Consider the following 22,627-nt stretch of genomic DNA (forward strand, 5'->3'; position numbering starts at 1 on the left):
AAAATGACAGTCGGTTTTCCCAAAAGCATAATATGTAAGAACATAAAAGACAAATATAACTGCCCTGCAGCACTTAGTCTTGGTCACTATATTGAAGATTTGTAAGGAAGAATACCTCCATTGTTACATATTTACATACTGGTTTGACTGCAGCTTTTCATTTTCCATATTCAGGCAGTTTCTTCAAGGCATACCCTTGTATTCAGACACTTAGAAATATCAGTTTGGTGCTTACTGTTGCCCACTATTTGTTTAAGTATTAACCTCCTAAAAATATTAAAAATACAAGCAGGAGGCAAACTTGGCGTGGAAACCTCCTTTGCTAATGGAAGCAATCCATTCTACTGCTACTTCTGTGTGTGTTTGCAAATTATTTCAAATATTGTATCTGCATGTGTTATACTTGGTTTGTTCTCTTGCTGCTGATAGGAACTGATCTCAAAAATAGTGACAGAAAACAAGGAGAAACAAATTGTTAGTTCAAGTACAGAGTCCATTGGCACTACTAGCAGATGCACCTTTAATGCATGTGACATTTTCTCTTCTTTCAGGTCCTGTGCAGAGTCAGATGCAGTTTCCCCCTGGCTACGGCTCACATCCTCCAAACTACAGTGCGCCTTCAGGACACTATTCCCAAGTGCCCAATAAAGCTGCTGCTTCACATCTGGATCATCAGTATAGAGCCAGTTACTACCCTGGTTACTATTCAGCACCAGCACAAAATGTTATGACACCTTCTGTGGGTAGCAATGTGTTGAATGCACAGGGATCACAACAGTTGTACAACAAAAATCCTCCCCATACAGGGGGGTCAAGTGACGGACCTGTTCAAGGAGCAATATCATCTGCATCTTACTTACATATGAGTGCTCAGCAGTCATATTCAGCATTTGATAATCACTACAGCACTTCTGTCAGCTCTTCAGTTGCATCTCAGGGATTTCCCCTTAATTCTGATCACTATGCCATGCCTGTGGTTTCTGGTGCCATGTATCCTAATGTTCCCTATCCTCCTGCGGCTGCTGGCAGTGCGTATGGGCAGACATTTACCTCTCAGAGTCTACCTGCTGTTGGACAGTTCAAAGAGACAAATGCTTTTTCTAGCCAGAGTACATCTGTACCTCATTCACTTCAACAGCATGTTCCCGTGGGATATAATACAACTTTATCAACTATTTCATCTGCCCAGTCTGTTCAAGACAACCTCTGCAGGAATCTCCCTGGATCTGTTGCAAAAGTAAACAACCAAATAAAAACAGGTATTGTATTATTTGAAGGATAGTGAACTTCCAGATTTGGCTGGGAGACATCAGTAATCATGTGCTTTTGTTGGCTTGTTCTTGTTCACTATGTGAAATTCTGTATTGTAATTTTGAGTTCTGTCCTTATTCATTCTTGAAGCTTTTCTGATTTGGTTGCCTCAGTCCTCACAATAGCAGCTACATGTTTCTATTGAGAGATACAGAATTTAGATAGATACACTATTTAGAGGATGCTTTTGGTTTATTGGTGTATTTTTCATGAGTGGCCTCAGAAGGGAGTTTTTTCATGCAGTTGTGAATGAATGTATAATTTCTGAAATGTGTCAGTTAATCACAAAGATACTTTTTTTCCTTTTCTGGCTAGATAATTTTTTTAAGTCATGATTTAAGTTGTTCCTTTAAATTTTGCCCAAGTGAACACACATGCATTTTTCACAAAGTTCAGAAAAAAGTGGAACCCTACATGGGTTCGGAGGCAATTGTGGTTTTTTTTTAATTAATATTTTTGATAAGCATTTGAACGAGGAAGTTGTAGCTGAGTGTTCTAAGCAACAACTTAATGGTATTAGTATGGATGAATAGAGAGATGCTATAGAGAATGAAGTTGTGAAGGTGCCAGCTGAGGGCAAGTACATTCAACCCTTGCTTCTGTTTATAGGAAAACTTAGTACAAGTTCATGAGGTAGGTAGTACTTAGTAGGAAGCATGGAAAAGAACAGAGATGTGGGAGTGCCTCCACATTGAAACATCTTGGTCTGCAGCTGAGAGAGCGAGAGCACGTGCAGGAAGAATCTTGTTTTCTTTCTACACTGGGAATTTTCTGACTTCATGCAGTTTTGACTTCTATACTGTGCCAGACTATGGCTTGCTACTAAAAGAACTGTAGAATGTTTCCTTTTTGTGCTACATATTTGAGATTATAGTGTAACACTGATATTGTTTTAGGAGTTCTTGTAGCTGAGGTTTTCTAAGACCAAGGACTTAGGAAAGAACATGGCCTTGATGATGGTAAAGCTTTGTCTGGGAAAGCAATTAAGCTGGAATCAAGCTCATCCAATCCATAGCTGGAATTTGGTTTCAATATTACTTTCCCCTGCCCCAGACTAAGATGTAGAGTGTCATCCTTAGCTCAGTTTTATTACTTTGAATACTAGTAGATTTGAATTCCGTCTTGACGAGGGGCTCTGTCTGATTTTCTTCAATATTTTAAAACCATGAAACAAAATACGGATTAAAAAAGAAAAATAGGGAGCTCCTTGAAAAGCTTCTGAAGTTAGTGGCATTTCATGATTGAGCATAAAAATGAATTCTTTCAAGGATAGGAGATTTAAAACTCTGACCAAAAAAATTGAATCTTTGAATGCAGAATCTGCAACTGGACTTCACAGAATGCGGATATAATTCCAGAATGGTACAATTTGCAGTAGATATATGAAAACAACTTATTGTTTGTTCAAACTGCTAGTGTTTCATTTACAGAACTTTTTAATTTCAATGCTTATTAATTTTATTTCCTTTGGAGGTGTTTTGAAATCTGTGATTTGTTCATAGCAATATTTTTCTTGAGGAGCAACTGTTTTAAAGGTGGAACAGTGGAGCTGATCAGACCATGAAGAGAAATATGAGCAATAGATAGTCTTATTTCTGAACCACTCAGTGCTGCTTTTGACTGGGTGATTGAGTTAGTGCATGGCCTCAAGAAAATGTAGTAATATTACACTTGAATTTCGAAGAATTAATGATAAAATTGGCTGTGTTAGTGGTGCGTAATGGATACACACTTTGCACTTATGAAAATAAACACTGACCCACTGTTTATTTTATCTCAATAACACTGCAGTATTCGGTTTGTTTGCCAGACCGTGGGCATCAATAGTTAAACCACGCTCAGACTCTTCCTGAGCTTGTAAAGCTGCTGATGCAAGCATGCCTGTGTGGACATAAAAGCTTGCACAGTGGACTGGATTGTGGAACTGATTTATCTGGAAAATAATTTTTTTTCTCTTCCCTCTGAATCCTGATGCAACCTCAGGACACAAATGATTCTGTATTTACTGACTGTGAAAGAACAAGTAAAGATAGCAACTGATAGCTAGGCTGAAGGAAGAACTGGGCAGGTTTATTAGTACATTTTAAACGCTTGAAACTGTTTTAAACCATTTGTCTGTGACTAAACAAACTGCTTCCCATGATATCTGACTTAAATATTTCCCAGCGCAGTCTTATTGTTCTCGGGTGCAGTAATTTTATATATAGTATTCTAAATGTTTGCAGCCTTTAAAAAAAAGGAGTTAGATCTTGAAAATTACTTGCCAGTTCTTGTACATCCTTGGAAAGTGTCCGAGTACAATACACAAGGAACATAAAGAAATCATGAATGATTTGTCAGAAGGAATTTTTTTCTGAGTATTTCATCGTCCCTGCTGTTCTCCAGGAAGGAAACAATGACAGAAAACAGTTGCTGTCTGTTCTGTGTGCAGTTTTTAGCAAAATTACTTGGAAAAAAAGAAAAGTTAACACTGAAATTCGTAAATGTGCTGCCTGTGACTGTGTAAAGAAATTTTGATACAGTATCCTACTATTAATCAGGGTGCCAATAAAACAGTTTGCCATCATTTCTTCTATGCTGTGGAAGATGAACCCTTACAAGCCTTGAATTATAAATAAACAAATCACAGGAGGATTATCAGTCAGAATACTACTGTCTTAAGCTATTTTTCAGTAGCAGTTTTGTGCAATCAGTGAACATTCTCATCTGTGATGAGAGTGAAACTTTATGTAGAAGAATGATGTGTTTTTAATAAAATCTGTGTGTTCAAACAGGACTTACTTAGGAAACTTAGGCTGGCAAGAGTTTTTCAGAAGTTGTTTGATTGCTGAATTATATTTTACCTGAATCAAAAAAGTTGTGAGCATTGGACTTTATTTCGTTGCTTCAATAATCCAGTTTTATGTATGGCCTTGCAAAGTCCCCAAAATGCTGAATCTGCTAAGATCAAACCCCTGAACTGCTGTGTGTCATGTACTAAGTACATACAACTGCAACAAAATCTTTTTCTAAAACTTTGACAGCCCCCATCTGAAATAGCTGAAGTATTTTCAGTGAAGCTTGCAGAGATTTCACTAGAAGAAAATAAATTTATTTAAAGATTATTTTTTTTCCTGGAATTTGACTGCTTTTGAGGAATAATAGCCAGTGAGGATAATTTTCTTTGCTTTAGGAAGTATAAAGTAGAATATAAATATCTCTAATTTGAGATTTTTCTCCTCCTTGGAGGTTTAAACTAGTTTCATCCTGCAGAATCATCCTCCTCTAGCTTTAAATTCTGTATTTCAGCAGAACAGTGTTGGTAACAATCTGTCCAGGAGTGTTGTTATGCTATGTAAATAACATACTTTGTATTATTTAGGGCTTTTGTCTTTCTAGGTCAGTAGCTTTCTTTAATGTTTTTCCAGCTTATTTCAGCTAAAATCGGTGCACTTTGCTTATTCTTGGTACTTTCCAAGTCAGCATGGATGTCAGCCAGAATGCCTAAATTTTACTGGACTCCTCCCTGAGGAGAGGGAGATGGAGAACTCCTCCTGCAGGTGGCTGGTTGGGTTTCTTTGCATCCTGGCACGGACAGTCTGGTTGAGCAGGAGACGCTCTTAATTTCATTATCTCGTGCGCATACTTCCCCTTATGTCAGAGCAGGATGTAAAGTCCTTGCTGCCCCAGTTTCATAGGAATGCAGGCTATAATCCTGTAAATCTGCTAATACAGGTGTGCTTGAAAAAAGGGGAAGGACTGCAGCCGGTACAGAGTAAAGTCGGGGAAATAGAATGCTGTCAAAATACAAGCTGCAGGAAGGTGGTACATCTCTCACTAGAAATTGTATGTTATGTTGGGTGCAGGAAATCAAGATTGCAGCTGGAGCAAGCAACTCAAAAAGGATGACTTGCATCTCTTCTGAAAATCTGAGAAGATACTGTGGTGATAAGCTTTTTAGCTATGACCTGTAGGTCTCACGTGAGAAATTAAACAACAACTTTGTGATGATGTGTAGGGAAAAATGACGAATTGCACTGCTAATTTGCCCAGTTGTGCAGACCCTTTCTGTAACATAGCTTTTAGCTGTAGGTATTTATACTTGATCATTATTAGTGCAAGAGATGTTAATGGTTCAGAGGCATAAGGGGAAAAAATAAGTGCACATTGAAGGGGAGAGGAGTTGAATGTGAAAACCAGAAAATACTGTGTCACTGAGAATGGATAATATATTTATCACAGCCTGACAAAACTCCTTGACTTCTCATGGTATCAGCTGATGGGAATATTTTATGGCCTGATTGTGTTTGTCCTGGATAAGCTGATGGGAAACTTGTACTCTAAACTGGTGTTCAGTGTAGCTTTGTCTTGAGCTAAAATAAGGCATCCTAAATTGATCAGTACTTATATATGACAGACTTACATGCAATCATCTTACTGACCAGAGGAAAAAAATTGATAGCGTAGTTTCTCTAACCATAGATTATTTCATGTGATGATAGTTACCAACAATGTATTTTTAAGTACTAACTTTGTCCGAGTGTTTCCTTGGTTACTTATGGCTTTCAAAAACTTCAGAGTCTTCAAATACTGTTTAACATGTAATTTTGCAAGTTGAATTTTTGTACAGAGAAAAGAATACATTTTTTTGCTTGGAGTTTAAAAACTTTTTTTTACAATGCATTTAAAGATCCATGTACTTTTGAAGAATATTGGATAACCTTTGTTTGAGGATAGATAATAGTATTTGGCAGGAAGTTATTATTTGGCTTTGAACGTGTGACACAGATATTGTAGCATTTAGCATTGTTTACAGCAGTGCTGCAAGCACTGCTTTATTGACTTGAAGTATGGAAAATACTGTAACCCTACAGAAAACTCTCTGCTACAAAGCCTGGGTAAGGACGTTAATGTGGCAAAGAAATTCCCTTGTTTTAATTGCATATCTTGCTTGAGAAAGCTATGTAGTCACTCTAATAAGAACATTTCTGCTGACAGGTGTTGCTGCCGTTGAAAATCTGCAAGACAATGTGTAGAAACAGAGGTTATAGCAAGTACATTTCAATTAAAAAATAAGTTTCATAGAAAAATGTATGTATGTTGGGAAAATACATCATTTTGATTTTGATAACACTTGTGAAAAGGCTGCATGTGTGCTCAGCATTGTATTTGAAAATTGCAAAATATATAAAAGTTCCATTAAGGTAGTGAAAATGTTTGCTGTTAATTTTGACTGTAAACAAGAAAAACAGAAGGATCATTTTAAGCCACTTCTTCACCCTCTAAAGGAAACCTCAACAACCTCAACCTGCCCAAAAAGTTCTTCCAGATGTCACCTCCATTATTAAAGGGAAAGTCAGGGACTCGATGAACTACACAACTCTGTGTCCAGAGGAAGCAAAGTTAATATTACCTCTGCATCCTCTAGTGAATTCTGTAACTTTAGTGAGTACATGGTGAATTTTGTTCTTGCTTAATTTCTGTGTCTGTTTACTGAGTATTACTGGTCAAACCATTTCCTTTCCTTTTAACAGCTTGGTCTGTCAGAGTTTTTCTAGAAAGAATCACATAATATGAATTTTTTCAGTTTCTAAGCAAAGAACGACCCTTAGTTAAGAGCTAACTTAATGAAGTTATGTTGTCCTTACCTGATAGGAGTTTCAATCAAACTGTGTCAAATCTCTCAAAGCATTAATCTGACTTTTTTTAAAGCAGATTGTTTCTAGTCCAGATATCTAAAACACATCAGAAGTTCTGTGGAGTACTCAGGGTTGATTGAAACAGACTGCTTGGAACCTGGGTCTCATAATTGAGTACCAAAGTTGCAAAGTGCCAGCAATATGAAGGAGGCAGAGTACTGGTCTGCTGCACAACAGACTTTGAGGTTTCCTGTCTGTGGGAGGGATGTTGAGGGGGAGTTATTTCAGATAGACTACATTCTGCTTAACTGGGGAAAGTAACTTGTAAAAGCATAAAGTTGTGGGCATGTATCAAAAATTAGCTTCTGCTTAGTCTGGATCTTACTACATCATGCTTTCCTTTTTGCTGTTAGTTGACAGAGCAGTTTGTTCATTATAACGGAGTTTTAGCATTACAGGTATTTAATTTTTAAAAGCAACCAACCTGTCCATATATACTGTTTGAAGGCATAGTTACTGTGAAATCGAATACGATTGCTTGTGTTGTGTAATTGTCTGTGCAAGTACATACAGAGGGTTCCTGCTTTCTGCTGTTGTTTTCAGGTGGCATTGATTCTTCACAGCCCGTGCACTCAGTGAGCCAGAATGTTCCATTTACCAAGCCTGGGGTTGGAACATCTGCTTCCTCTGCTGTGGTCTCGTCAGTAAGGTCACCTGCTCCAAGCCTCTCTTCACAGCCATCATCTTCACCATCTGTTACACAGTCACCAGAGCTGGCCCTTCAGGAAGGTACTAAATGGGAATGGGAAGTTAAAGTACAGACTTCTGCTCTGTTCCACATGCACACGTGAATGCTGGAAGTTTTATTGCTGCTTTTCTGTATTTGTCTGACTGGAGCATATTTCTTGCTTCTCATCAGGCTCCCTTAGTGTTCTTGTTCTACATCACATTGGTTCTAGCTTCTCTTAGCACTTATGTTTGATTTTCTTTGTCCATGTGTTGTCTTTGGCTTGTTTGTCTTGTTGGCAGTCTCACATGTCTCCTGCTCAGAAAACCATTCTTTTAGTTCCCTTATTCTTCTAAAAAGCTGCTTGTTACTTTAACTTCTTAGAAGGTGGTCTTAAAAGTAGCTTTTGTAATTAGTCTGTATTGAAAAATGAAGTGTAAATTAGCAATTTGCACTGGGAAACAGTGAGTTTCAGTGTTAAGTTCAAACTGATTGAATTGTTTTATTCCATAGCTGTAACTGCCCATGAAAAGATGCTGCAAGAGTTCTTGTGGGAAAACAGAGTTTTAGTGCAAGCTCCTTCCTATTCTGATGTTGGTATCATCTTGTCAAAGAATCAGTTGGGTGTTGACCCTTCTTCAGTCATTTTAATTTTAGACTGATGTTTTGACTTGCCTCTTGATTGTTATATGTTTCTGTATCTAGTATTCCAAATCTAATTTACTGCACAATTTTTGTCCATGTTTTCTCTTGATAATTTCAGAATTTGAAATTCTTATAGGTAAAGAACTCTGTGTGAGAGGTGGAAGTAGGCATTAGTTTTATCCAGAAAAATGTGATATGTCTAATGTTCAAAATAATTCTCAAAAGTACGGTGTGTGATTGTCACAGCATATTTTTTTATTCTTAAATTTCAAAATCCTCTGACATAAATATCTAAATTACCCCTTTTATTCCATTTCCTTCTTTTTCTGGTGGAATGGAGAATATAAGTTTTCTGTGAATCATCGCTGTATATCTTACAGGCAAAAAAAATAATTGTTCATTGCTATAAAGTCCTATGTACAGTGTACCATTCTAAGAAAAATAAATCAAATTCTGGAACTGTGGTTCTTGCACAGTTTTATGATTGATTTTGGTGGTAGGTAGAATTTGTGTTGTAGGTGTGCTTGCTAGAAAAAATATATTGCTTCATCTTCCAAAGAAATAGCAAACCGTGTTTCTAATGAGAAAAAGTATTTTAACTGTTTAACTGTGATTGCCTTGACCTGCAATGTGTATGTTCTTGCAGTGATTCCTGTAAAATGGAACCTGGTACAGTAACTACAATTCACTGCAGTCACTGCTGAATTCTTCACTAAGTTCAAATGCTTCCATTTAACTGAAGGTTAATGCAATACATAGCTGAATGAGCACACTTTAAAACCAACAATATGTCAGCATTATAAAGATAAGTTGTCAGGAGTTTGTATTGATCTAGTTTTATTTACATCAGTATAATCAATAATAAATCCATTTACATGCCATTGCACACGTATCTTTCTATGTTTACGTATGGTTTTATGAGCATTGGAAGACTTCAGACTCTTCCTTAGTTTCATTTGAGGAGTCTGAAATACATACTGTGCTCTTGTAATATTTTTTAAACAGCAGTTAAATGTGGTAAATTTATTTGTGGAAATGAACGTACTGAAAAAATAGAACACACATACTGAATATTTTTCTGGGTTAGAGTTCCAAGTGTGTTTCTCATGAAGAGATTAGATGGACTGATTTTTTTTTTTTAATTACTATAGAATACTGTTGTCTGCACAAAAACATTCTGAAAAACCAATTGGAGTTAATTTTTAAAGTGGATTTCATTATTTTAGGCTCCTATCGGCACATTCCTATACAGAATTTAAAAATTCTAGTTGTTTACTTGGCTGTGTCCTAACAGGTCATAAACCTTAAAATGTATTAGAGCCTGTTTAATCTTACATAACTATGCATACAAATTTGATGCAAAAAAACTAATTTACTTGAAAACAGCATCGCAGACATAAACTTTGAGATTTTGTGTCCTCTCTGGATGTTATTTGTAGGCTTCCTCAGGTTTTATGTTGATGAGTGGAGCTGATGAGTAGATGAAACTAATCTAAAACAAAGAGTTTAAGAACAGAGAAGAGGAGGGCTCATTTTGTAGGAACTGCTATTTCTAATATTAAGATCTTAATGCTGTAGTAAATTGGTTGAAAATATGAGGGCTATGAGTAGAGACAGTTAAAGAACTTCAGAATATAGTTTGTATTTGCATGTAGTTATTTCATTTGTTGTTTTTGGTGGGGCCTCCATTAGGAAACTTAAACCATATAAAATGTGCACTTTATGTTTTAAAGTCTTCTGTGACATGGGTGATTGAACTTTAAATATGCAAATAGTTGGGTTATTTCATGGCCAAATAAGTCATTATGCCAGTTTATCTTCTGTGTCCTCTCACCTGTATTTCTATGTGTCTATAAATTGTAGTGGGATAAAGCCTTGTTATATTGTTATATTACAGGTACAGCGGTCACAGGGTTTAGAAATTTCCAGTCCAAGAAATTTTTGATGATTTAAATTATGTGGTTGCATTTTGAGTCAGATTTATGGAATAACCTGACTCAAAATAAATAGTGGTTTCAAAATTAGCTTTTGCAGTTTTAAAAGTGGGCGATTTTAACGTTATTGGCAAATATGTAAAAGATACTAAGCAGAACTGAGTTGTCACAACAGAAAACATGATTAGGCACATGATGGCACTTGGAACTGCTGTCTGCAGCCACCCATTTTGCCCTTCAATTTGTTTTGTACCCTGTGTTGATCTATTGGTAGCATTGCTGGGCAGTGAACTAGAATGGGTTATCCTCTCCACCTGAGAATGACTTTTTAAATTCAGGGTTGGTTTTTTTTTCTGAACAGTTGTACTAGCACAACATAGGAGTATCCTAAAGGCAGAAAATTGTGGTACTGTTGGCAATAAAAATAAATCTATGCAAACTCGTAAGGCTGATAAACCATCCCTGCCTCCAGAGGAATCACAGTGACATAGTTCATGATTCCTAAACTTCTGTGTCACTAGCATGTATTTTTAATCTCTTTTTTTTCTGTATTCTTTCTGAACACATGCTGCATCCTTTATGTTAGTGTACAATAACTGGAAAAAGGGGAGTTTTAGAAATAGAGAAGGTTGTTTTGTTTTTTTCAAAGAAATAGTCTGAAGACTTCAAAGTAACATGAGTAGAATGACTAATTCAGTCCTTTTCTCTCATCTGCGCATGCTTGGAATTTTTGCATTGTCATGCACTTTCCAGGTAGATATCCTTTCTTTCTCCTTCCTATCTATGTGAGTGATATTTATTAGAGATCTATCTTTGCACCCTCATGTTGTGTGCATCTTCTTTTAATTTGGCTCTCTGTTACACTGCATTTCTTCTTGTCATCCTGACTTTTTTTCCCTTTTACTTGCATGTTAATTACTTTAACATGTTTTTTTTCTCCTCCACAATAATGCAGATGTTTTGTCTTATTCCTTGGTAGCTCTCCCAGGCCTGAGAAAAGACATAGTCTCCTTAGCTGTAGTCTGTTTTTGCACAGGGAATGATTTTCTTGCATTCTTCTTATCAAGTGTATCCAGTAAACTTCATAATAGATGAGACTAGAAATCAGTCAAATTATCCCTGTGTTTTAGCAGTATGGAAAAACTGAAACACTGTATGTCCTCAGTTCCACTTGAGATGATTTTGCCTTCACCATTGTGACTACTTGAATTATGGAAGAACTTTATTGGAATTGTATGAGTATTAATGCAGTAGATAAAGGAGTATGTCATTCTTTTCTTGCACTAACTTCTCTATGAAAGTTCAGCTTCTCAAGAATGTTGTTATATAGTTCTGCTTTCTTTTCTTTTTACTTCAAGTGTTTGAATAGATACTCTTCACCTTGATTCTGTCTTTTTTTCTGTTTTGTTTTTTTTCTTAAGTGAAATTGAAGTGCTCCTCTTGGGTTCATTTGCTAACCCTTTTAAAAAAAGCCATGAACCAACAGCATTTATAGCCCACAGTTTAAACAAAATAAATGTTGATATAGTTGATTTAAGTGGTGGATCGGGATATTGTTATTTGCCAGGATGGTTTCAGATTATGCATAACATGACACTTCTCTAGTGCTTTATAGTATTAAAATCAAGAATTCCACTCAGTGGTGCCACAGTGCTTTACAGGGGAAAAAAACCTCAAACTCCTAAGAATCTGAAAAATTTTGAAGAGTTTTGAAGAATTAGGATATTTTTTTTGCCATAGCAATCCATTAGATTGCTAAGAGACAAACAGTGATCACTTGCATTTTTTTAGGATATCACTGTCTGATACAAGCATATTTAAAATCCTTGCTAACCCTGCCTTGTTACAAGAGAAATTTAAGATTTCTTTGAGATGCTGAAATTGCATCAATAACATGTAGGAAATTATAAGCCATTGCTGCATGCTTTACTCTGTTTTAAAATGGTATATTTGTGTGTTGCTTTTGTGTATTGTTCACATATGTTTAGAGTATATATTATAAAAGCAAACAAATTAAAAAACACCAAAAAAATCTAATGGGTTGTGCTTCGAAGGTGACAGCAGTTAACTGTTGTTACATTGTCTCCAGATATTAGAAGTGAATAGTGTATTTAGGTGCTTAAATATGGGTCTATAAGTCTGAATTTAGGCACTAATTTAAAAATAAGACAAACCAAATTTTCATGTTTACTTAGCTTAATTTTCACTGATTGTGTTGTGCTCTCTGTATGTGTTTGTACTCTTGCATGTGGCAACAGCAGTATATTTCATTCATTTCTGACAGTGTTCAGAATTCCAGCATGAAGTATTTTTGTCTTAAAAGGGGCAGGTGTGCCAAGCAAAAGTTAATACTAAACATTTTCATGACATAATTTGAGTTTATCTGAAAATAACTCATTCATTTCTCTGTATTAATTTGTGAAAGTATCCCAGTGGACAAACTGATATTAAATAGATACATAGGAAGTCTGTTTGTGTTTAACTTCCTGATACACATGCACATACACACGAATAAAGTTTTCTGCTAACTTCCATGTGCTACTAATACTTTGCTGTACTAGCCCACTAAAAATTGCTTCTAGGGTTGTAGATTTAAATTTTTGCATGTTGGGATTTTCTGTAGAACAGCTAATTTCTCTCACTTTTAATGCAATGATTTGTGACTTTCGTTTCTCGTCTTTCCTGTCTGTCTGACTCTTATGTTTGTGCTTTCCACTTCACAGGCATGCAGTATGGTGGATATGTTAATAATCAAGCTAGCTCTGCACCAGCTCCCTTGTCATCAAGTTCAGATGATGAGGAAGAGGATGAGGAGGATGAGGAAGCAGGTTGGCTTTAGCTTTACACCAGTATCTTGTTCTCTTCTTACTCAAGGTTTTCTCCATATTTCCATCCCCTGAAACTTTTTCTTCCTTTAAGACAAAACATCACTCTGACTCATCATGTATCAAGTTAACTAGAAATTTCCCAACTGTTACTAGTGTAGTAAACGGAGTTCAGTGGCCAACAAATGGGTCTTTTTTTTTTGTCATATTAATATCTGATATTTTATTGATCTAACAAAGTAATATTCACAACTTACAAGACTCACATTTTTAATATTTTGATTTGGAATGGGTTTTAAACTCTTAACTAGCTGTAGAACTTAGACTGATAATTGCTTATGTTAAGCAACGAGATACCGTACATTAAACAAGTGTTTACCTTTTTTCTCATTTTATGCATAGGGAACTCTGACAATTAAGGTAGTAAAGTAAATACTGAAAGGTAGTAAGCATGCTTTATATGACAGTAAATTAATCTGTGCTGGATTTTTTTTCTCCTTCTAAGGTATATCTCTATGGTCAGGCATATACGTTCAATTTTAATCTGCTTGCTTTGTAGGAAAACTTTAAAAAAAAAAATCAAACTTTTTAAGAAGAAGTTTGTGCTGATAGATTGAAATATATTACATACTTGGTTGTAAGGATTCTGCCTGTGTTTTGTCAGAATGGCTTGGTTTTGTGAGTTTGATATTTCTCCTCACCTTAGTTTCTTGAATTATGGTAACATTTTTTCTTTGAGCTTATAGAAGTCTTTACTGTCTATATGAGTGTAAAAAGCTTTTTGAGAGAAGCATTAGGCTACTACCCTTCTTGATAGATTGAAGTAATAGCACATACCTTGTGTTGATATACTGCTCCTGTTTGTGTGTGCTGGCTTTTAGTATTGATTTGGAATAGCAAACTTTTGTAGCTTTTCCTATAAGCTTATAATTCATGTTGTAACTAGTCAGAAAACAAAATAAGTGCCATATTATTCAGAATTTTATTAAAATAATTAAATCATCAACTAGAATACTGTGAAAATAGCTTAGTGGACTCATACTAATTCTATGAAGAATGGAGCAAAACAATTATGACATTCAATCATAATTAAGAACAGTGTGCTGGGTTCCCATGCTGAGGTTTCTGTCAAAGGATGTGTCGATTGTTGGTTTTTTTTCTATTGATTGTAACCTTTCTCTTATTATGTTGTTCCCTAAACAAAGTTTCATACTCCCTACCATCTTTCTCTCTCAAGTTCTGTACTTCACTAAAACTTGTAGCCTTGGCAGTATCGTTGTATTTAAATTTATCTTATGGAAAAGAGTGAAGGGGCACCCAGGTTCAATACATAGGCTACCTGATTAATAAGCATCCTGTCACCAGCAATTAATGTTAAGTCCTAAACAGATTCAGTAGACAGGTTTCTAGCTCAGACTGTCACAGTGGTTTTATGAAAAATAGATGTAGGAAATTGGGTTGCTTATGATTGTGCAGCTTCTCAAGTTTTTTGTTGACCTAACAAAGGTATATTTTGGGTTTTCTGTAGTAGGACTTAGCAAAGCTTTAAAAGCCCTACTTTAAAAGTTCCTGCTCAGGGAACAAAGTAAGGAATCCTGTTTCCTTCAGTTTCTAGAATAGAAAGATAAAATCCTCCAGGATTTAAAAAAGAGGGAAAATCTGAAAACTAAGATTGTATGAATGTCACAGTGTTAAATTTTATTTTAAATAATATATTATTTTTAGTGTTATGGGGTTTTTTAATAGTATTGGGGTATTATTTTAATAGTATTTCTGTTTCTTAGCTAAGCGCTTGAAATGCTCAGAAATAATCTATACCGTCATGATGGTGCCATGGTATTGCTGTGTCCAAAATGTCAATGATGTTTCATAGGTAGGAGTCTCTTTACTTGGAAATCTCAGTTGAAGGGCAATCCAATCTCAAATGTCCCACCACTGAAGTTCTCCCTTGAAATACTTTCAACTTTGCAATGGAATGCGTGGTCATGGTTGATCCTTCTGAGTAGAACAGTATCAGTGAATCTTTCGAGTCTGTTCTGCCACAAAAATGATACATGTGATTCTCTTTTTTTTATTATTTTAATTCTTAAATAGACTCTTTCTTTCTGTCAGACTTCATGATTTCATGTGCTTTAAGGAACAGATACATTTTATCTCCTCGGCCCTTTTTCTTTGGAAATGTGTCTGAAACGGCATTGGAAGAGATGTTTTCAAATATTCTTTTGTTTGCAATGTTTTACAATAAAATATTGAAGATCTATGCATAGGTCGAACTAAAAAGTAAGCAGTAAGAATTTCTTTAGTACTAACAACTATGTATGTGCTCATTGTGCTTTTTTTATATTGTCTAGTTAAATTTTGGTACTTACTTTTACATAGTTACTTTTACTTTTGGCTGAACCAAAAGTAATTGTTTATTCTGACTGAAGCTGAGACCTCTTGTCAATGATAATGGAAAATAGAAACTTTAGATTGAAAGGAAACCAAGCTGTGAATTACAACAGGACATAAAGGAGGGAAGAATTAAATACTTGACAGTTTGGCTTGAAGGTGGGGATGGTGCATAATCACTCTGAAGATGATGGGAATCTTCAGCTGTTTGCAGTTGTGAAGAAAGTCATGAATGGATATTTTTAAAATGTGCACGGCTTCAGTTGAGGTACTCTAGAAAGAGCTTTTGGTTTAGTAGAAAAAAAATTTATTTCAAGAAAGAACTTTTTTCATTGTTTTTGTCCTTTTCCCGTCAATCTCTCTTGCTATTTGTTGGGTATGTCCTTGTTTGTTTTTTTTAATATCTTGTTAATTGTATCTTCCTCCCTCTCCTTTTTGCAGTGGTAATAGTCTTCATGTATTAGGACTGAAGTGGTGGGGTTTTTTTCTAGGATCTTTCTTGACAGTTTCTTATCAAAATTTTAAGAAAAAAATTCTCAGTCTCTTATTTATCAAAAGTTTGGCATTTCTGAAGTACCTAAAGTTAAACTGTTTTCCTCCCCCAGCACTTGATAGTTCCTCTACTACAAGCAGTGCCTCTCCTGTTCTGAACAATTATGATGCCCTGGAAGGAGGTGGCTATCCAGGTAAACTGTTCGTTTTGAATTGTTTATTTAAATACTTAAACGTGGTTTTTTATTATTTCTGGTGTTGTTTATTGTTAGTTAACAAGCAGATGAAAGGAAATGCCTATGAAAGGAATGAGGGAAATCATCAGAGAAAACATACATGCCTTTTTTAGTCATTTCACAGTTTGAACGTTGAAGCTGACATAACCATTTAATAAAAATTCCCTGAATCGTGTCATACTTTCCATTATAGTATTGAGGGTAGTACTGAAAACATGCTAAATGTGAAAGCAGCATCTTTCTCTAGATCATACTGTGTGCCTGATTGTGTTGACAGTAGGAGCTTCTAATAGTGACTCACACACCACAGAAGTCAACACACCACCAACAATATCAGCTTCCAGAGATGCTTGGACTAGGTTTTCTTCTTCTCTTTTTCTTCATTTAAAGAAAATGGCTGCTATTTTGCTAATTTTTAGCTCTGAAGATATCAGAACTGTCAGATTGTTTCTAAATGAACTTGCTAGCTGACTGCCTTGGCCTTGAAATCTGTAGAGCTGTCATATTAAGAACAAGTGGAAAAGATGCTATTCAAAGTATATTAGCCAGTATTTTAAATGATAATTGGATTAATTTGGAAGGCCTACCCCTCTGGCTCTTTTTTTTTCTATATCCCTGTGCTACAGGGATATACAGGAGAAACTTGCATCAGAGTTATAAACTGCAAAAGAGACCAATTATGCATAATTTCTCCTCTACCACTTATAATGCTGTGAAAACATAAGGCTCAGCTGACCAAACTATTCTCTAAATGTAGACACAGCTTTTAATGAAGTCATTGTAGAATTATAGAATGATTTTAGCCTTATGTCTGACAGTATTCAGAAGTGGTAGAGCAGAGACTAAGCATGAATGGTCTCTTGTGGTTTATATCAAATATATATGTTGTAATAAAATGTGGTTCTAAGAGGTTTTTTCTTTTTTTATTCAATTGAAGTACTTTTCAGGTTGCCTCTTTTTGTAAAGCAACATTTTGTTAGTAGTAACTATAAGTCTGTGGTCATTTTCCCATATATGTCATCTTTGTCAGTGCAATTGCAGTAACCTTCCTTGCTAATTGCTTTTTTCAGTGCAGAAAAATAACTTGATGGGTAATGAAAACACTTACAAATGGAAATGTTGTTTGTAAAGCATTTAGGAATTTACATTTAAATTAAGAAGGAAATAGTAAGTATATTCAGTACCTTCTGTGTGATTTCTTTTGTCCATTCAGATACACGTTCTGTGACCAGCAGCCCAGTTCCTGCTCCATCAGTCCCACAAACATCAAAAGCTTCAAAGCCCTTTGGTTATGGATATCCAGCACTGCAGCCTGGCTACCAAAATGCAACACCAACTACTCCTGTGCAGCCCAGTAATCCAGGACACCATCCTGGTTTTCAACACTATCCACAGGTTTGTATTTTTAATTGAAAAGTTACATCATCAAATAACTTCCCTAGAAAACCTTTTTCTACGTGATGTATTTCTCCTTTTATTTTCATATTTTCTATTTTATTTTTATAATTTCTGAGACAACAAATGTTAAGTATAATATTGATGTCGTAGTTCTGGATCTAAACTCATTGGAAGGCTTTTGAATGAAAATTTTAAGTGTGCCTCGAAGTAGTTAAGCTGAACAAGTTTGTTTCACCAGTTATTAGCAGCATCCACAGCTTTAAGGTTTGGTGTTTCAGAGAGCTGAACATCACTAATAGGAAACCATAAGGAAGTACTTGATCTGCATGTATTCAGGCACTGCTATAGGCTATGATCTCAAGCATTAAATGACCTCCTGAGCAAGGCATGGCATAGGGTCCACATAAAAGAGCTCTGTAGAGTTTGTGCTGGCTGCGTGTGTGATGGGGCAGGCTGACTGTGTCTGCTCTATTTTCCTGGCAAAGAGAGCACCAAACACCCAAGAAATGTACAATCACCTGACTCCTGTCATACATGTGAATCACCTGAGTGCAGTGAAATCTGAAGAAGAGACAGACACTGAGGAAAAATAGAAATGCTGAAGCAGTGCAAAGAAATGTATGTGTGAAGAGGTCAACAAAAAGAAATGTACTGATTTACAAATCTTACTTTCTGAAATAAGGGCCAGCTGGCAAATAGAGTGAAACTGCTGTTGTAGGTGATCACAATTCCTTAGTGATCTGAGTGTAGTACCATAACTTAGTATATAATATCCAGGAACATTACAGAGGTAGTGTAAAATGTGACCTGGAAGAAATTATTCATTGTTGGGTTTTTTTTAAATTGAAAGGATTGGCTTCATCTTCACTATAATGTGAGATGCAGGTAGGCTCTTTTCAGGATCACAGCAGTTGCAGCAAGTGAATTCTAGTTGGACACATAAAGAGAAAATTCTTCAGGAATGGAGTGGGGAAGCAGTAGAACAGATTGTGTCATGAAATTGTCAATCCTTAGATATTATCAAAACTCGACAAGTCTAAACTAACTTTCAAGTTTTTTTTAAACAACATAAGCTGACTTTTAAGATAGCCTTGTTTGAGTAAGAGATTAGACTACCAGACTGCAAAGGTGCCTTCCAACCTAACCTTTTCTCCTCTTCTATGGTTTTAGTTTAAAAATAAATATATAAAAGCAGTGTCTGTAACTTGAAAAAGTTACATTGCAACAAAAGTTACATTGCAGAGTGCAGGGATGGAAATTGTGTCAGCCTTTCTAAGTAATTTGTTTTCTTATGCCTGGAGAGATGGAAGGATTATGTGTGACTGACTTCCTGTGTTGATTTGTGTCATGAATTTGAATTTTGTCCGATGATACATATTTAGAAGGTATGTCACATTTGTCTTAGCATCTTTAAATTTCTACCATACGACCCTCTTGTTTGTTTGAGTTTGTTGCTAAGTGGTGCTGTATCTTTTTTCAATATGTGTCTGGAAGAAAGGGGACTACAAGAAGGTTTAAGGTTGTTATTTAAACATGAATGTGTGTTTACCTGTTTGTCATACTCTTACCTTTTTCAGCAATATCCAGGTGTGAACCAGCTGTCCTCTTCCTTAGGAAGCTTAAGTCTACAGCATTCTCAGCAGCCAGAAAGCTTGAGACCAGTAAACCTTACACATGATAGAAATATTTTGCCAGTGTCTTCAGTTCCAGCACCTGTGCCTAACTTGAATTCTGATCTTAGGAAATTAAACTGCAGTCCAGAGTGAGTGTACTGTGTCTAGAACAGTATCTTACATTTTTCAGTAACTAATAATCAAAGTGTCAAAAAATGTGTAAACTGACTCCTGAATTTAAATCGTCGTGATGAGTTAATAAAAACTCTTTCACTTTTTATCCTCTGCATCCTTAACACAAATGTTGAAACTCCTGCCATCAGAATACATTATATGCAGTGGGAGTGTAGGTTATTTCTTAATATTTTGAGAAGTCTGCTTAATCTTCACCTCGTTTTATCCATTTAAAAAAAAAGTTTTAATAAACACCTTAACGTTATGCAGTAGAATATTTTTGTAATATTGCACGAGATTTTTTCTGGAAAAGTATTATGATCATGCCTGAATACATTGAATAATGTATCCTTTCACCTCTGATTAACATTCTATTTAACAATAGAATTAATTAACAACTATTCCAAGTCAAGTTCAGCCGGGTACAACGGAAATTGCTATTCCCCAAAGATTTTATTTGTAATTCCAAAATAAGTATTCTTTGTTGCCCCAAAGTGACTCAGAGTCCTTACTGCTCTAGTGACAACACACAGTCCCACCAGAAAACAGAAATCGGAAAGCTGAGAGCCTAGAAACCATTCTTAAGTATGGATCACTTTGGAGAGCACTATTTCTGCATTGGGTTTTTTTAGTGTCCCTTAAATTATCTTGAAGTCTATCCTCCATGTTACACAAAAGAAAAGATTTTGACTCTACTCAGTATTTGGGATCGTTTTCTACCATTTTCTTACGTGAATATTGCTTTCTGAGAACTAGTAAATACTATATTCCTTCTGTAGTTCCTTCATTGGAAAAATTTTTATAATGAACAGAAAAATACGTATTTTTACATTGGGTGTTGTACCTAAAGCAGTTCTGATTCTTTAGTGCAAGTTGGTATACTTGCACTGCTGAACTGCTAAACTGGGGAGTGGGGGACTGGGGTTTTTTGTTTCTTTAGGAGGCCTTTTTTAAAATATCTTTGCATTTTGTTTTTTATTAAATCAGCTTTGTAAAACACAGGATTTCTTAAATTTCTAAGTTCCTTAAAATCTGGTGTTAACACAATGTTTTTAACATCTCTTAAAATTTCATTTTCAATATAATGTTTTTATTTCCTTTCAGCTTATTTCGATGTACATTGACAAATATTCCACAAACACAGGCTTTGTTAAACAAAGCTAAGCTTCCTTTGGGTTTGTTGCTGCATCCCTTCAGGGACCTAACGGTAAAGTTTCGTACTTCTTTTTTTTTAGAGTGTGTATTTAATACGTGCATTTGTCTTATTTTCATTCAAACGAAAAATGACAATGAACTGTAAGTCCTAATTTAACAGAAGTACCAAAAACTTGTTTGGGACTTAGGAGGAGGGGAAAAAAGCCTTGAAATTGCTACTTCATTGAAATTCATAAGGGAGAAGCTTTGGAGAAGTTTTTCCTTGTTGTTGGAAATTTTTGCTTGCCTGTGGTTCTCCGAAGGAGTGAATTACTGCTCTGTGTGTTGGGTTCACAACTGTCAGGTAGCTCTTGAAAAGGTGTTTACAGAGCCCTCTTGTGCTCATGTTGAGTGTATTACTGCCTGATAAATGCTTTCAACAGAAAGTAAGCACAGTACAAGACTGAAGATGTATTTATAACTGTTAAGCATCTCCTCACCATCTGATTTATTAGTATTTATGTAAAAAGGTGAATGACTGTCTGGTCTAACTTCTTTTTATAAAATATGTGTTATTTGTGTAAAATTTTCTATCTGTCATATTTAGTCACTCAAAGTGGTCCTGTCTTTCATAATTCTTCTTGCCACAGTAGCTCTAATTTAAAATACTTTCATTTAAAATCTTACTACATCTTTGATTGTGATATTAGATTGAGACAATAATTAAATGTTATTTCTTTTGATTTTAATGGGGAAGTTATTTTTAGTAAGGCATCATAATTACTCTGTATGAAAATAAACTAAAAAGCTGAAAGGAAAGATGATAGAATACGTAGTCTTATGAAGGTTTTATGAATTGTACTGCACATTTCCACGAAATGTATCATATACCTTTGTGACAGCTTTCCATTGTTTCTTTGTAGCAATTACCAGTAATAACATCAAGCACAATAGTAAGATGCAGATCCTGCAGGACGTATATCAACCCTTTTGTTTCTTTCATTGATCAAAGGAGGTGGAAATGCAATCTGTGCTATAGAGTTAATGATGGTAAGTTTCTGTAGCAGGAGATGCTTGCATTTATAGTATCTCTTTCAAGCATTTGCATCATATCAGTCCATAGGAGACTTTAGATTAAAATGTAGATTAAAGTGACAGTGTTCTTATGATCCAGAGATTTTAAAAAAACATCTTAAGTCAGATGTGTTGTGCATTTTTTTGAAGGAAAAGATTGTTTTGCAGTCTTGTGGGAGATGAAGAAAATGTATTCATATAATGCTGATTACTTGTATAATGAATTCAGCTTATTCCATTGACTGCTGTTGCAATATGCAAATGGAAACATGATGACAACTACTACTGTCTGCAGTCCAGGCCAGGGGTTATGAGAAGCAATACAGATTGCTGCTTGGTGTGAAATGCTCTATTTGCATTGGTGTTTTATAGTTGTGATGTAGTGCTATTTAAAATAAACTTTCTTTTCTTTCCAATTACTTACCTTGGATGTTGCTTGAGATCTTTGAAGTGTTCCTTCATTTTATGTATCCATCATGTGAATTTTTTCCTGTTGTGATAATTGAAATGTGTCCACGTTACTTTGCTTGTAGCTTCAATAATGTTTTTTATTTGCTGACAAAAATATAATCTGTATTACATTTTTTTTTATATAGTTCCTGAAGAATTTATGTATAATCCTCTGACACGGTCTTATGGAGAGCCTCATAAACGGCCAGAGGTGCAAAATTCTACAGTGGAATTCATTGCTTCCTCAGACTATATGGTAAAAAACGTTTTTCATGGTAACTTGAGCAAGAGCAATTGCATTTTAATATGAAAGCATTTGAAATTAATGTTGCATTTTGCTCCAGTGGTGTGTATTAATTTTCCTGTGAAGGTCCTCTTAACACTAAAGATTATTTAAAATTCATATTTTGAGTTTTTGCTAATGCAGACATTCAGAGGCTTGTCAGTTAAAGTCAGTTCAGTGTGTATTGTCATCCAGTGTAGTTTAATGTGGCACAGTCAGATTTGAACCCAATGCAATGTAATTTCTGGCTTTCCCCATTGTTTTGAGGAGGTTTTGAAAGACCAGTAATGGAATAACAAGCAAATTTATTTAACTTCAAATT

The 22,627-nt window shown here is 35.4% G+C and overlaps 1 protein-coding gene across 3 annotated transcripts in view; it reads left to right on the forward strand.

Moving 5' to 3' along the window:
• Positions 1–22,627, forward strand: part of SEC24B (SEC24 homolog B, COPII coat complex component) — a 43,472-nt gene that overhangs the window by 4,814 nt on the left and 16,031 nt on the right. For 2 of the 3 annotated variants that reach the window (XM_064652088.1, XM_064652085.1), the window contains exons 2-10: positions 552–1,259; positions 7,533–7,718; positions 12,959–13,063; positions 16,057–16,137; positions 17,393–17,574; positions 19,155–19,339; positions 20,469–20,571; positions 21,422–21,548; positions 22,169–22,278. In XM_064652088.1, coding sequence (XP_064508158.1) covers positions 552–1,259; positions 7,533–7,718; positions 12,959–13,063; positions 16,057–16,137; positions 17,393–17,574; positions 19,155–19,339; positions 20,469–20,571; positions 21,422–21,548; positions 22,169–22,278 — 1,787 coding nt within the window. The remainder of the gene's footprint in view (positions 1–551; positions 1,260–7,532; positions 7,719–12,958; positions 13,064–16,056; positions 16,138–17,392; positions 17,575–19,154; positions 19,340–20,468; positions 20,572–21,421; positions 21,549–22,168; positions 22,279–22,627) is intronic. The other variant, XM_064652086.1, reaches the window with a different exon arrangement.

Source organism: Pseudopipra pipra, chromosome 4, assembly GCF_036250125.1.
Source record: "Pseudopipra pipra isolate bDixPip1 chromosome 4, bDixPip1.hap1, whole genome shotgun sequence".
NCBI classification, from domain to species: domain Eukaryota; kingdom Metazoa; phylum Chordata; class Aves; order Passeriformes; family Pipridae; genus Pseudopipra; species Pseudopipra pipra.